The sequence below is a fragment of the Bombina bombina genome, chromosome 3, assembly GCF_027579735.1.
Source record: "Bombina bombina isolate aBomBom1 chromosome 3, aBomBom1.pri, whole genome shotgun sequence".
Taxonomy (NCBI): domain Eukaryota; kingdom Metazoa; phylum Chordata; class Amphibia; order Anura; family Bombinatoridae; genus Bombina; species Bombina bombina.
In genome coordinates this window covers 752898069-752914256 of record NC_069501.1, presented here as the reverse complement: position 1 = coordinate 752914256, position 16188 = coordinate 752898069, and the positions used below count along the sequence as shown (strand labels likewise).

The following is a 16188-nucleotide window of genomic DNA, read 5'->3' as shown; positions in this document are numbered from 1 at the left end:
AGCAATGTTGTACAAATGCACAAATAAAATGGTTAAATATATAAATTAAAAAATAGTAGATCCAAACATTATTAGTTGGTTTTATTTCTATAATCTCTTATTTTAAAAGTGCAAATTATCATTTATCTTTTAAACTAAGTGCAGTTATAATAGTTTTTTATCATACAATTTTCTAAGATGAAATCAACTGATCTGACATAAAACTAATGAATTAGATAATAAACCTAAAGGGGACAGTAAACATCTTGTAATTAAAATTTTCTATAGTCTTCCAATATATTAACATATCAACATAATATGAATATTATTAGAAAATACTAATGCCTTGTTTGATGCAGTTGTTTTTCAAAGTTAAAACTCCACCCCCCAATTTCCATACTTGGAGGACCCAAAATGAAATTGAGTCTTGAAATAACAGAGCTTGTAACCAAACTTTTTTTGTTTGAATTCAGAAAAGATAAAATATCAAAATGCAAATTATGGACAGATATGTGACAAGGTTAGTATATTGAAACATTGTTTTACTATGCATATTTATACATTTTAAATTAAAATCTCAAGGTATTTACTGTCCCTTTAAAGGTCTCTGTTGACAGTAAATTTTCTTTCATGTGATCATATCCTGAATATTAGCAATATTATGCATTTATTGCTCTGATTTCATTTTATTCCAACATAACCATAACAATAAACAATAATTGATTATTTTAATCAATACAGCATTACTGACAGCCCATATGTGTTGTGACTGGCATGGATTCATCATAGAACAACAATTAAAAACCTTCCACTGGTGTATAGAAAGATCATATTCAAATGTATTTCACCTTAATAAAAAAAAAATCCACAAAAGAGGATTATGCTTACTTGAACTTCATAGAGCAAGTTCAAAATTCAAATTTTCTCTCCTTGGATCACAAGGTCATATGCCTACTTGTGAATGCATTTTAAGATAAATCTTTTAATATTAAATATGTTCACAATACAGAAAGATCACATAACCACAAGATGCTCAGCTAATAAAAGTCAGAATGTTCAGCTCTTTCAGATGCTTAACCTAATAGAGATCTTTTTTTTATTCTGTTCGTTTCATGCAATCAGTTTAGCAAATGCCAGAATATGCTTCCCATGCAAATTGAACAGCACGTAAAAGTTTTGCTAAAAAGTAGAATTGTTTTCAATATACTAAATAGATATGAATCAAATCAGTAATTCACTGAAATATGAATATCAGTTCTTTAAAGGGACACTGTACCCAAATTTTTTCTTTCGTGATTCAGATTGAGCATGACATTTTAAGCATCTTTCTAATTTACTCCTTTTATCAAATTTTCTTCATTCTCTTGGTATCTTTATTTGAAATGCAAGAATGTAAGTTTAGATGCCGGCCCATTTTTGGTGAACAACCTGGGTTGTCCTTGCTGATTGGTGGATAAATTCATTCACCAATAACAAAATTGCTGTCCAGAGTACTGAACCCAAAACAAGCTTAGATGCCTTCTTTTTCAAATAAAGATAGCAAGAGAATGAAGAAAAATTGATAATAGGAGTAAATTAGAAAGTTGCTTAATATTGCATGCTCTTTCTGAATTACAAAAGAAAATATTTGGGTACAGTGTCCCTTTAATACATTTATAATGTATTTAGAATTCATAGTAGGAAAAATAGGAAAAATGAAATACAGTTATGTAAACATATGACTAATAAAAAAATGATTTTATTGTATATGCTTTAAATTTTGTCCATTTTTTTTTTACAAATAAAGCAGCCTCTCCCAACTTATTTTATTTAATTTGAGTCTTCAACAGCTTTAAAGATAAGCTAAACCAAAAAGCTATAAATAATTAGTTAAATGACAGTTCTAGTGAAAAGATGACACATTTTAATAGAGTATGTAATGCTAACAAACACATAAAAAGGGGAAAATACCGCTGTGTGGCCTAAAACAGAAACTTGCTCGAAGCTTCAAATCTTTGTATAAAATATAGATATTCTTACGTGCATGTGTTGAAACAGATACTGACTCACATAATATCCATAGTCATCAAAGGTAACAGTAAAATGTAGCATTTATTCAGTATACAAATAAAAAGAGTCAATTTACAGACCTGGATATTGCAGTATTGTCGAGAGTGAAATAGAGAGAGAAATACCTCTGACCCCCCTCTTGCGTCACAAGACCACTACTTCTTAACTTATGTTTCAGGGGAACCTGAAACTACAGGGATAGATTGCAGCATCCACTGCTTAATAAATCTACCCCTTTATGTCAATTATTAGGGTAACCACAAAGAAAAAAACACTACAAAGCATAAATTAATAAACATTAAAAAAACCTCTTTAAAATCCACATAAAAACACTACTATATGTTCACATATCTATACATGGTCAACAATATAGGCCTAGTAATTCAAATGGCATCATGAAGAAAATAAAGCTACTAATGTTTCATCCAAGACCACCTTTTACCACCATATGCCTATAACAATGGAACCTTGCAATCTACTAGTGTAATGTTTCACACAGCATGATAGATCTATAAATCTCAAAATACCAATTGCATAACAATAACAACTTCTATCAATCCAAATGCCTTACTGCATATACCAGATTATCAGCACAAGCAAAAAATGAAAACACTTATAACAAAATATCAATATTATTATTGAAGTTTTTCAATTGTTGAAAATATTTTAGGTAGTTGTTTTAACTAGGCCACCTAACTAAAGAAATGGCAACTGAATGAATTCACAAATACTTAAAGCCATAGACTTATTGACTAGACAATTAGCACATATAGGCAAGTATCCCCACCTGCTTCTCCCTTGCAAGTCCGAAACAGCTTCTACATAAGGGGACAGCTGTGGTTTATAAACATAGTACTGGTATTTTTTTCATCAAATACAGGGAGTGCAGAATTATTAGGCAAATGAGTATTTTGACCACATCATCCTCTTTATGCATGTTGTCTTACTCCAAGCTGTATAGGCTCGAAAGCCTACTACCAATTAAGCCTATTAGGTGATGTGCATCTCTGTAATGAGAAGGGGTGTGGTCTAATGACATCAACACCCTATATCAGGTGTGCATAATTATTAGGCAACTTCCTTTCCTTTGGCAAAATGGGTCAAAAGAAGGACTTGACAGGCTCAGAAAAGTCAAAAATAGTGAGATATCTTGCAGCGCTCTTAAAATTGCAAAGCTTCTGAAGCGTGATCATCGAACAATCAAGCGTTTCATTCAAAATAGTCAACAGGGTCGCAAGAAGCGTGTGGAAAAACCAAGGCGCAAAATAACTGCCCATGAACTGAGAAAAGTCAAGCGTGCAGCTGCCAAGATGCCACTTGCCACCAGTTTGGCCATATTTCAGAGCTGCAACATCACTGGAGTGCCCAAAAGCACAAGGTGTGCAATACTCAGAGACATGGCCAAGGTAAGAAAGGCTGAAAGACGACCACCACTGAACAAGACACACAAGCTGAAACGTCAAGACTGGGCCAAGAAATATCTCAAGACTGATTTTTCTAAGGTTTTATGGACTTGATGGGCCAGATGGATGGGCCCGTGGCTGGATTGGTAAAGGGCAGAGAGCTCCAGTCCGACTCAGACGCCAGCAAGGTGGAGGTGGAGTACTGGTTTGGGCTGGTATCATGAAAGATGAGCTTGTGGGGCCTTTTCGGGTTGAGGATGGAGTCAAGCTCAACTCCCAGTCCTACTGCCAGTTTCTGGAAGACACCTTCTTCAAGCAGTGGTACAGGAAGAAGTCTGCATCCTTCAAGAAAAACATGATTTTCATGCAGGACAATGCTCCATCACACGCGTCCAAGTACTCCACAGCGTGGCTGGCAAGAAAGGGTATAAAAGAAGAAAATCTAATGACATGGCCTCCTTGTTCACCTGATCTGAACCCCATTGAGAACCTGTGGTCCATCATCAAATGTGAGATTTACAAGGAGGGAAAACAGTACACCTCTCTGAACAGTGTCTGGGAGGCTGTGGTTGCTGCTGCACGCAATGTTGATGGTGAACAGATCAAAACACTGACAGAATCCATGGATGGCAGGCTTTTGAGTGTCCTTGCAAAGAAAGGTGGCTATATTGGTCACTGATTTGTTTTTGTTTTGTTTTTGAATGTCAGAAATGTATATTTGTGAATGTTGAGATCTTATATTGGTTTCACTGGTAAAATAAATAATTGAAATGGGTATATATTTGTTTTTTGTTAAGTTGCCTAATAATTATGCACAGTAATAGTCACCTGCACACACAGATATCCCCCTAAAATAGCTATAACTAAAAACAAACTAAAAACTACTTCCAAAACTATTCAGCTTTGATATTAATGAGTTTTTTGGGTTCATTGAGAACATGGTTGTTGTTCAATAATAAAATTAATCCTCAAAAATACAACTTGCCTAATAATTCTGCACTCCCTGTATGAATATCTTACCCAGAGTTCTCTGGTGCATTGGTAACAATGTACACAGAGTACGTCTGGGGAAAAACAAGCAGGGATACTTGTCTAGATTTGCTAATTGTCTTTGCAATAATTCTGGGGCTCTTAATTTTATGAAATGGAGGTTTTAATCCCATTCTTTTATTTCCACCCTAACTTAAATAAATATTGCTTTCACAAATACTATGAACAGCAGAATCACACATCTTCATCAGTCTTACCTTCATCTGCTGCCGGTATTTGTCCTTTTCTACATCTCTTCCATCGCTTTGTATCTCCGCTAGAATGTGCTCTGCTCCACTGAGCCACTGATTGAAGTTATTCACATCTTCTTGCAAATTCATCCACTTTTCCACAGATCTGTCATACCGTCTATGTAAAATAATTATAATTACTTTAAAACATATGATAACTTTTAGACACAAACCAATGCAATCAAGTAAAAAATATAAAGATAAGCACAGTCATACACTGATATGGAAAAAAAGAATAATGCATACATTAATATAAATTAAATTAACACAAATTAAAGAAAATATTGTCATTATTTTTCAACTAAATAAAATATTACAAATCAGTTGATATTTCTTTCAATATTTGTAACTGGATATAGGCCCTAAGTGCCAATAACCTGCATATTTTAAAACATAAGATGTATGTGAAGGGGATGCATACATTGCAATAGGGCTCACAAAAAATTGTAATTTAAAAATTGTATTAAACTAATAAATAAGACATTGAAATAAACATTAAGCAAATAGTGTATTGTTAAATCAAATTTAAATATATAACAAAAATTGTTCTTTAAAAATTGTATTTTATGAAAAAAATAAAATTCATATTGAAGTTATGCAGTTAAAATCATATTTAATGTACATAGTAGAAAGTGTAATAAAACTACACCGCATAAGCAAAAACATGCTTTGAAATATTATAAAATGTAACATGTATTGTTTTCCTTATTGTAAAACAGGTTTTCTTTCGTCTGCTAGTGGGCTGAACAGGGGAATTCTATGGGCTCCATTTAATAAGTTGCTTAACCTAATACGTCAGCAATAAAGTGGAATTTCTTATTCCCTCCAGACTTCTCCAACCAGGATGATTGACAGCCCCTGCATGTGATTGATTGGCCATGAGTGATCAGGGTGTGGCGTTGCAGAAGCAGCGGCTTGTGTAATAATAAATGTGAGCAGCATATCAATGCCCCCTAGCCACAATGCCGGGTGGACAGGGGCAGAGATGTCAAACCCTGTCCATCTGATTTTGTTAAATAAACTCCTATGAGTACAGTAGAAAGTTTAATGCCAGGTCTGGTGTATTCCACTCTCAGATCTCACTGTTCTTTTCTCGTAAAGTGAAAGGTGGTGAGATTGTATGAAAACATGGACAAGAAAACCCTCATGTAACAGAGGATAATACACTTTCACATCAGGGGTAAAATGTACTTTAAGATGCAGTTAAAAACAGTTTTGCCTATGGATAATTCTAATAGTGCCCATATCTTCCAGTTTGTGGCAGGAGGAGAAATGACCCCTAACACAAGAAGAATAAAGATGCTCTTTCAAATGAGGTCTGTTTCCTTTAAGAATGCTGAAGATCATCATTAGAAATTGTGATCACTAGATATCAGCACATTTTTGTTATGGTGGAGGGAGTCTCACAATGTATAACAATGTTGCAATACACTGCTACCATAGAGTGCTAAAGACACGTGCACACTCCTGAGCTCTTATGAAACTATACAGATTTACTCTTCAACAAGGATACCAAAGGATCAAAGCAAAATTGATAATAGAAGTAAAATGGAAAGTTGTTTAAAAATATGTGCTCAGCCTAAACCAGGAAAGATTCATTTGGAATTAAAAAGAGGGTCAGCGCATTCCTAAATATTATACCTTCATATCCTAGAAAGATTTAAAATATATATAAAACAGACATAAAGAAAGTAGGTACCACAAAAAAAGAGGTTCCTAAAAATCTAGGGAAAAAGCTCAACTGCACAAATATTAAACAGAGACCAAATATGCCAAAATACAAAACACACTTTAATATACAAATGTTAAACTGCACATACTAGGGATCCCTTAGTACCAAACTCAATAAACCGGCTATAGCAAAGTTAGGTTCACCTAGAACAAATGGTATTGTAAATCTACTAGTTACGGATGTTCATGTAACTGTCTTCAAAATTATCTTCAAAGCTATCAGTCCAAAATCCAAATGGCAGTAATAATATGAAGATCATGTGAGCGTAATGGATGCCAAGGTGCAGCTAAGCCATGGTAAACAGGCATCAACCACACAGTAAAGGCTAATGTAAAACACACTGGCATAGAAAAGAGGAGCCCAATTATTACGTATCAACAGGTTTGACCAATGCTGAAGCGTCCCCCAACACTATCGATCAATTATCATGTACCTATCTCCCTTACGCCACAATTCCTCTTAGCGTTACTGCCATGTTTCGTGTGCTGCCTTCAGTGTTGATTCTGTACATGGAGGGATCCCATGTAAGTGAACGCTGCAAAGCACTGACGAGTCATCTCGCTTGTTTCACTCCTTCATCTGTAGCCTAACTTTGCTATAGCCGGTTTATTGAGTTTGGTACTAAGGGATCCCTACTATGTGCAGTTTAACATTTGTATATTAAAGTGTGTTTTGTATTTTGGCATATTTGGTCTCTGTTTAATATTTGTGCAGTTGTGCTTTTTCCCTAGATTTTTAGGAATCTCTTATTTGAGGTACCTACATTCTTTTAATTTTGACTTTACTGCTTTTTTTAAGGCACTTTCAGCGAAAATGTAACATCTTCTTTAGAATCAGAGAAACCTCAAAAGTATCCTCAAACCTCAAAAGTCTGATACATTCTTCTGTTTTATTTTTTATTTATTTATACATTTTTCAGCTAAAAGACAATTCTTTGTGAGTCTTTTTGTTAGATCAAATCTATTACTATTGATGCTCATTGACTTATAGGTACTTTTTATTAATGCTCAATGGGCATTAACAGGAAGTGCATTACAAAGAAGTTATTATCATCCAATGAGCATTAGTAGGAAGAACCTATCAGTCAATGAGCATTAGTAGGAAGAACCTATCAGTCAATGAGCATTAGTAGGAAGAACCTATCAGTCAATGAGCATTAGTAGGACATACACAGTTGATACAGTTATGCAAGTTTATATTTAAATTGGAAAACCTGTTGATTTTTTTTTTTTTATTTAAAAAGAGAAAATAAAAGAAAAGTATGTATAGATGCTGCTCTTCAAAACTGGGCATCATTAGCATTAGCAAATCATCTGTTCTATGCTAAGAACTTTAAACATCACCGCTAGTTTAGAAACATTTCCAGCTAGGAAATTGTAGCACGTTACCAGTATCCCTCACCCCTAGTGTTGCTAGATGATGGGAGAAAAATAAAGCAAATAATACCTTCATTGCTGATTGCTTGTTAATAATCTGAGGAGTGTTTGAAGCATGAAAAAGTAAACACCTGAAGTACTGGAAAATAAAAAAAAATGTTTTCTAAGTGAACGAACCCAGGTGTCAATTCAGACATTGTTGTTCTTGAAAACGAATTGACAAATGAATTAGTATAAACAGGTGAGTACTTGCAAATACTTCTAATCTGCAGTGAAATGCAATTTGTTTCTACACCTATTCTTTCTCTGTTTTGTATGCTCTTTTCTTTATTCTCTTTCCTTCCTTACTGCATTAAAGGACCAGTCAATGCTGTAGATTTGCATAATTAACAAATGCATGATAAGAAGACAATGCAATAGCACTTAGTCTGAACTTCAAATGAGTAGTAGATTTTTGTTAAATAAATTGCAAAGTTATGTCTATTTCCACTCCCCCTGTATCATGTGACAGCCATCAGCCAATCACAAATGCATACACATATATGCTCTGAATTCTTGCACATGCTCAGGAGGAGTTGGTGACTCAAAAAGTGTAAATATAAAAAGACTGTGCACATTTAGTTAATGGAAGTAAATTGGAAAGTTGTTTAAAATTGCATGCTCTATCTGAATCATGAAGTTTAATTTTGACTTGAGTGTCCCTTTAAACACTTTCCAAGATCTCTTTCTCTTCCGCTGAATCTCTTTCCTTCATCCCGCATGTATGCTTATTATGAGATGTACTGCCTGTGTTTGTAATTGTGGGTTAGTTGCAAAGATTCTAAGCAGAAAGAAAAGACACCAATGACATTTTTTTAAGGAAACAATATAACATACAAATAAAAATACGTCTAAGATTCACAAACTAAATGTGAAACTGCTGCCTTCAAGTCACATGTTGCTTTCCTTTATGCAAAGGGTTGTGGGTAAGGGATCTTCAGTACATTTCCAACTGACAATAATCTTTCCTTTGGCCTACTAAGAACACAGAGAAGGGCACTATGCCAGTTCACTATAAATGATGTGTGAGAGGCTTACAGAAGATGCTCTCAACCTCTTTCATCATTTGCAGAAATGTTTAAATATGTTGCAAAATAAAGCATAATTTATTTCAATGATGCTAGAATTTTCTAATAAATGTTTAGTCTATTGTTTAAATGAAAAAAAAATATATATCTGTAAGTATATTCTTAAACTATAATAAAATCAATTTTTTTTAAAGAAGATAAACAAAATATTTGATGCACATATTAACATTGGCTATATATCCCCCTAAACAAGCATTATACTTTTCTTAATACAAGCATTGTGTGCAGAGCAATGCAAAGATATGCAAAGGTTGCTGTGTATGATTAAAATGTATTCACAGGATATGCTTCCCTCACTGACAAGACATCAGTATGCACTGAGGTAAATTTATATAATGAACATAACTACACCATAAATCAAGTGTGCTATTTAACTTCAGAAACTAGTTTTTAGTTTGAAAATATGCAGCTTTTATACAAAATCCCAGGCTGTCTGAAATAATATTACGTTTTGAGGAATGCTGTGGATGTTGAAATCATCTGTTACCATGACGATAGGTTGAGCACCAGTGCACAAATAATGACCTGTCATCATGAGATCAGATGCTAGGAAAAGTGTTAAGATCTTCAGATCAGGGCTTAACTAATTATATCAAATATATAAAAAGCAACCTGTACTTTCTGTTTTGTCTCACTGCTTTCTTTTTTACAATGACAAAATCACAAAATAATAGTAAATGACAGATAACAAAACTGAACTTGAACTTTTGCACAAGGCATACTTGAAGTTTGCCAATTCTGAAGTATACCATATATTTCACTAAATGCTAAAATGTGTCCCTGAATATTATCTATCTGCGTGTATATACATTATGTATGTACAGTATGTATGTATATCTATGTATGTATATGTGTGTATCTCTTTCTTTCTCTCTCTCTCTCTATGTATGTGCATATACTGTATATATATATAATATATATATATATATATATATATTTATAAAAAAAAAAAAATATATATATATATATATATATATATATATATATACACACACATATCTATATCTATCTTTCATCTGTCTATCTATCTACCAACAGGTAATAACTGCACTCTCTGGATTTGTTACCCTGGAACTTTATTATTTGTTTATGTATTTATTATTTAATTAAGTTCCAGTGTGATAAATCCAGTGCAGTCATTATCTTTTGATATTGGATGTTGCATTACCCTGTATGGTGACCTGTCATCACAGTGGGCATGTTCATAATATGCATTCATTTACTTTGAACTATAAGTTACATAAGTATAAGATTTGTATTCTGACAAATAAAAGTTTCATGAAAGACATTACATACAAATTTAAGAGACTTTCATTGGTCTTCTGTTATCACAGTTACTTTATTCTCTGGCAAGCAATCATGCAATAATAAAAGCATTCTAACAAATTCTAACATTTTATTTTTATACTTTATCCCTTTTAGTTTCAAATTTAATTGTTCGAAATACTAAACTTAGGAAATCCTTATTTTTATGTCTTTGGGAATGTAGCTCATGCAGTAACGCAAGTTTTCCCCTCCCACTTAATTTTATATTTAAAAACGAGGAATAAAACAAACAGATATTGACTAATAATTGAACTTCTTTGATGTGATTTGATAAGTGATATGCTGTTGTAGATTTTTTTTAGACATCCAGTAGAATGTTGTCATCTTTGTGTGTACAATGTCTGTAAGTGGGATATTATGATTATACCTATGTAGTTTATATTGTTTGTGGAAATGTACTGTAAAAATAGATCTTACTGGACCAAACATTTTATTTCTTGAAGGTTTATTAAAAAAAGAAAAAGAAAACTCTTAGATGAAATAAATTACGTAGAAAATTCAAAATCTGTGAGAGTACCAATGAAGGAAAGTATATACAAATATTTTAGTTAAGCCCAAACTGTTTATCCAAGACTTAACTAGTGGCTGTAAAACATATTATACATTATAAATCCAAATATTAACTGATTGATTGTTACATTGCAATCTGGTGGGTAAGATAAATATGCATACAGTAAATATATATCAAGCAGGAACGAATGCACTCACTGGATTTATCACTCTAAAGGTATTTATTTTGTGACGTTTCATCACAAAACATCGCAAAATAAATACGTTTGGAGTGATAAATCCAGTGAGTATAATTGTTCCTGCTTGATATTGAATCTCTATTGCGCCCTGGCCCTGTGAACTATTCAGTTAGTGAGAATGCACTTGTATGATGTATGATATATATATATATATATATATTCCCTTATGGAATGATTGGTTAATCACAGATTGGCGATACGACAGGCACTAGAAAAGGGACATTTGGATCAACCAGTAGCACGTCACTGCTCAGAGATGGCTCATTCAGTTGCTTTTATCAGATATATTCAAATCGATCATGTCCCTAAATTGGACAGGGTTGGAGATAGGGATAAACTCCTACTTACCTGTGAAGCACAGTGGATGTACAGACTGGGCACAATCTTCTGATGTGGACTCAACTCAGTACCGGACTTCAAAATGTGGATTTAGAATGAATATCTGCTACATACCTGGGGTGCATGCTGTTTACAGGGTGGTCCCGGAGGGGGTCAGGGGGTAGGTAACATCTATTGATGCTGCTTGTCCCCCTTGGCTGTCCTCTAAGTGACATATATTTGGGGGTTACAGTCCTCATATATATATACAGGGAGTGCAGAATTATTAGGCAAGTTGTATTTTTGAGGATTAATTTTATTATTGAACAACAACCATGTTCTCAATGAACCCAAAAAACTCATTAATATCAAAGCTGAATAGTTTTGGAAGTAGTTTTTAGTTTGTTTTTAGTTATAGCTATTTTAGGGGGATATCTGTGTGTGCAGGTGACTATTACTGTGCATAATTATTAGGCAACTTAACAAAAAACAAATATATACCCATTTCAATTATTTATTTTTACCAGTGAAACCAATATAACATCTCAACATTCACAAATATACATTTCTGACATTCAAAAACAAAACAAAAACAAATCAGTGACCAATATAGCCACCATTCTTTGCAAAGACACTCAAAAGCCTGCCATCCATGGATTCTGTCAGTGTTTTGATCTGTTCACCATCAACATTGCGTGCAGCAGCAACCACAGCCTCCCAGACACTGTTCAGAGAGGTGTACTGTTTTCCCTCCTTGTAAATCTCACATTTGATGATGGACCACAGGTTCTCAATGGGGTTCAGATCAGGTGAACAAGGAGGCCATGTCATTAGATTTTCTTCTTTTATACCCTTTCTTGCCAGCCACGCTGTGGAGTACTTGGACGCGTGTGATGGAGCATTGTCCTGCATGAAAATCATGTTTTTCTTGAAGGATGCAGACTTCTTCCTGTACCACTGCTTGAAGAAGGTGTCTTCCAGAAACTGGCAGTAGGACTGGGAGTTGAGCTTGACTCCATCCTCAACCCGAAAAGGCCCCACAAGCTCATCTTTGATGATACCAGCCCAAACCAGTACTCCACCTCCACCTTGCTTGCGTCTGAGTCGGACTGGAGCTCTCTGCCCTTTACCAATCCAGCCACGGGCCCATCCATCTGGCCCATCAAGACTCACTCATTTCATCAGTCCATAAAACCTTAGAAAAATCAGTCTTGAGATATTTCTTGGCCCAGTCTTGACGTTTCAGCTTGTGTGTCTTGTTCAGTGGTGGTCGTCTTTCAGCCTTTCTTACCTTGGCCATGTCTCTGAGTATTGCACACCTTGTGCTTTTGGGCACTCCAGTGATGTTGCAGCTCTGAAATATGGCCAAACTGGTGGCAAGTGGCATCTTGGCAGCTGCACGCTTGACTTTTCTCAGTTCATGGGCAGTTATTTTGCGCCTTGGTTTTTCCACACGCTTCTTGCGACCCTGTTGACTATTTTGAATGAAACGCTTGATTGTTGGATGATCACGCTTCAGAAGCTTTGCAATTTTAAGAGTGCTGCATCCCTCTGCAAGATATCTCACTATTTTTTTACTTTTCTGAGCCTGTCAAGTCCTTCTTTTGACCCATTTTGCCAAAGGAAAGGAAGTTGCCTAATAATTATGCACACCTGATATAGGGTGTTGATGTCATTAGACCACACCCCTTCTCATTACAGAGATGCACATCACCTAATAGGCTTAATTGGTAGTAGTCTTTCGAGCCTATACAGCTTGGAGTAAGACAACATGCATAAAGAGGATGATGTGGTCAAAATACTAATTTGCCTAATAATTCTGCACTCCCTGTATATATATATATATATATATATATATATATATATATATAAATATATAACCTATCTGGAAAGGAGTGGAAAGCATTGATGGACTTGAGAAACAATCCTAAACTTGTTTTCAGAGAAGCGGAAAAGGGGGTGCTCTGGTAGTTATGAACTATGATGATTACAGGTCGGAAATTTTGCTTCAATTGAATGACAGCAAGACCTATAGAGCCTTACCTGGAGATCCTATAAAGGGATTTAAGAAGGAGATTGATGATTACACACAATCTTTGGAACAACAAGGCTGGATTGATAAAATCCTAGCGTCTTATTTACTCACGAATGGCCCGATAACTCCTATCCTCTACACCTTGCCTAAGGTACATAAAAATCCATTGAAACCTCCGGGGAGACCAATCGTCTCTGCTCGTGGATCTGTTTTACAATCCCTCGCTATCTATGTGGATTCTATACTACAGCCTTTAGTAAGAAACATCCCATCATTTCTATTAGATTCAATTGAAATGATTAAGATTCTACAACAGGATGATATGATGATCACTGATAATGACTTATTGGTGACACTGGATGTCACCAGTTTGTATACTACCATTCCTCATACAGGTGGCCTGGATGCCACAAGGAGACATTTAAATCGATACCCATATGTGGGTCCAAATGTGGAGGTAATATTACGTCTTCTCGAATTCTGCCTGGAATGTAATTATTTCCGTTTTGAACAGAAATTCTACTTACAGATTTCTGGAATGTTGATGGGGTCGAATATGGCCCCATCATATGCCAACATCTTTATGGCAGAATTTGAGCTATTTGACACTGATCTATTTCGTGACCCAAACATCAGGATGTTCAAGAGATATATAGATGACTTGTGTATCATTTGGACGGGCACCAAACATGAGTTGGATAACTGGTTTGCCCAACTAAACGGATCAAGTGAACACCTCAAATTCAAAATGAATGCTTCTGATACCTGTATTGAGTTTTTAGATTTGCTAATCTTCAAGAATGATAATCACCTAGAGACTACTCTATACACCAAGGAGACAGATAGAAACTCCATCCTAAGAGCTGCCATCCACCGGCCCTTAAAAGGGCACTGCCTATCTCCCAATTGAAGAGAGTGGTACGGAACAACAGTACTGAAAGTAAAAAGTTGGAGCAACTCCAGAAAATGGAGAACAAGTTTATCCAAAGGGATATAAATGTAAAACCATTCAGGATATCAAATCTACTATGTCCACATTGACACAAGCTGAAGCATTGATAAAGAAAACCAGCGAAGACACACCTGATGTGGCTTCAAGGATGACGTTCGTGACCACATATTCTCCTGACAAGTGGCAAACACCCAGTATTCTACAGGATAATTGGCACATCATCAACACAGATGAACCCTTACCCTTTAAGAATACCATCCATCCGAGGGTTGGTTATAAACGTTCAAGATCTTTGAGGGACTACTTGATGCGTCCTGACAATGTCCAAAGTTATACCAACAAGACATGGTTAGGGAAGCCTAAACATGGTTGTTTTAAGTGTATGGGTTGGACTACCTGTAATTGGTTGGTACAAACCACCCATTTTGTCCACCCATGGCACAACAAATGCTATGCCATTAAGCACAGAGTCACATGTACTACCAAGTTTATAGTGTACCTGCTGCACTGTTGCTGTGGCAGATATTACATTGGCAAAACGAATGATGATCTATGCACCCGTATGGCCAATCACAGGGCATCCATACGTGGTGCCCTAGCCACTGGTGAAAGTGATCAGCCAGTGGCTAGACACTTTTTGTCTGCCAAACATACTGTGGCCGATTTGCGATACATAATCATTGATCCTGTCCCTCCATTACTGAGAGAAGGTAATAGGGCCAAATTGTTGTTGCAAAAAGAGATCAGGTGGATATACACATTGGATACTTTAATATGTACGTGTATGTTAAAGTGTGCGCAAGAGACACCAAACTGCTCCAACCCTAAAAGTCCCTCACATTAGGGAAAAAATGATAGTTAGAGAACAAAGATATATGGAGAAGCGCTAAAAGAAGCTAAAGGTGTAGTAGTAAACACAATTTGAGAAATATAACTTGCTATGCAAAAAGGTTTAATCAGACATTCAAAAAGAGTACAAATCCTGTACAGATAGAATACATAAATGTAAAGACATTAAAAATCGGACGTCTCCGATATGATAAAAAGCACACAACCGGATAAAAACAATTGACTGCTGTTGCCAATAAGATAGATTAAATCTCTGCGTTAATCAAATAGATCGTTAAGGCCCCCAAAGGAACATATAAGGGGATCAGTTCCAGATAAGATTCATACGTATTACCTTCTAAAGTTCAGTTTGTTCAGTAACACCTCCATGAGGCGTATGCGTGTCCAGTGACATCACTGGTCAGGGGTGTTGTCTCCAAGAAAAGATCCTATTGGTCTGGATCGCTGACAGGCTGAATATAGCGGCCGCTATAGTGTAGATAGATGAAAAGAGGAATCCCCACTCTTAGTGCTACACAGCATGCAGGGTTAAACTTTGTTACTTGTATCAGCTTACATCCAAATCTCTCTTTAGAATCTTCTTGCAGCCCACGGGCTTAATTGGAGAATCTTGGAACCAGCTTGGCTTAAGACCGTGTCTTTTCCCAGTGCGGTCCTAGTGCTCACCGTGGAATTGCGTACAGCACAGTAGATTTAGCTGTAACCCTTGTACTTATCAGTATAGTATTAGAGTCCTTATAGGTGTAATAGAAAGTACAGGATAGCTGTGGTTTGTCATCAACGCGTTTCTCCCTCTTACAGGGCTTTCTCAAGATGCATGTAAGTTTAACCCTGCGTGCTGCGAGTGGGGATTCCTCTTTTCATCTATCTACACTATAACGGCCGCTATATTCAGCCTGTCAGCGATCCTGACCAATAGGATCTTTTCTTGGAGACAACACCCCTGACCAGTGACGTCACTGGACACACATACGCCTCACGGAGGTGTTACTGAACAAACGGAACTTTAGAAG

The 16188-nt window shown here is 35.7% G+C and overlaps 1 protein-coding gene across 1 annotated transcript in view; it reads right to left on the bottom strand.

Moving 5' to 3' along the window:
• DMD (dystrophin) overlaps nt 1-16188 on the bottom strand; it is a 4487195-nt gene that overhangs the window by 2153835 nt on the left and 2317172 nt on the right. The window contains exon 44 of the mRNA XM_053707599.1: nt 4679-4829. Coding sequence (XP_053563574.1) covers nt 4679-4829 — 151 coding nt within the window. The remainder of the gene's footprint in view (nt 1-4678; nt 4830-16188) is intronic.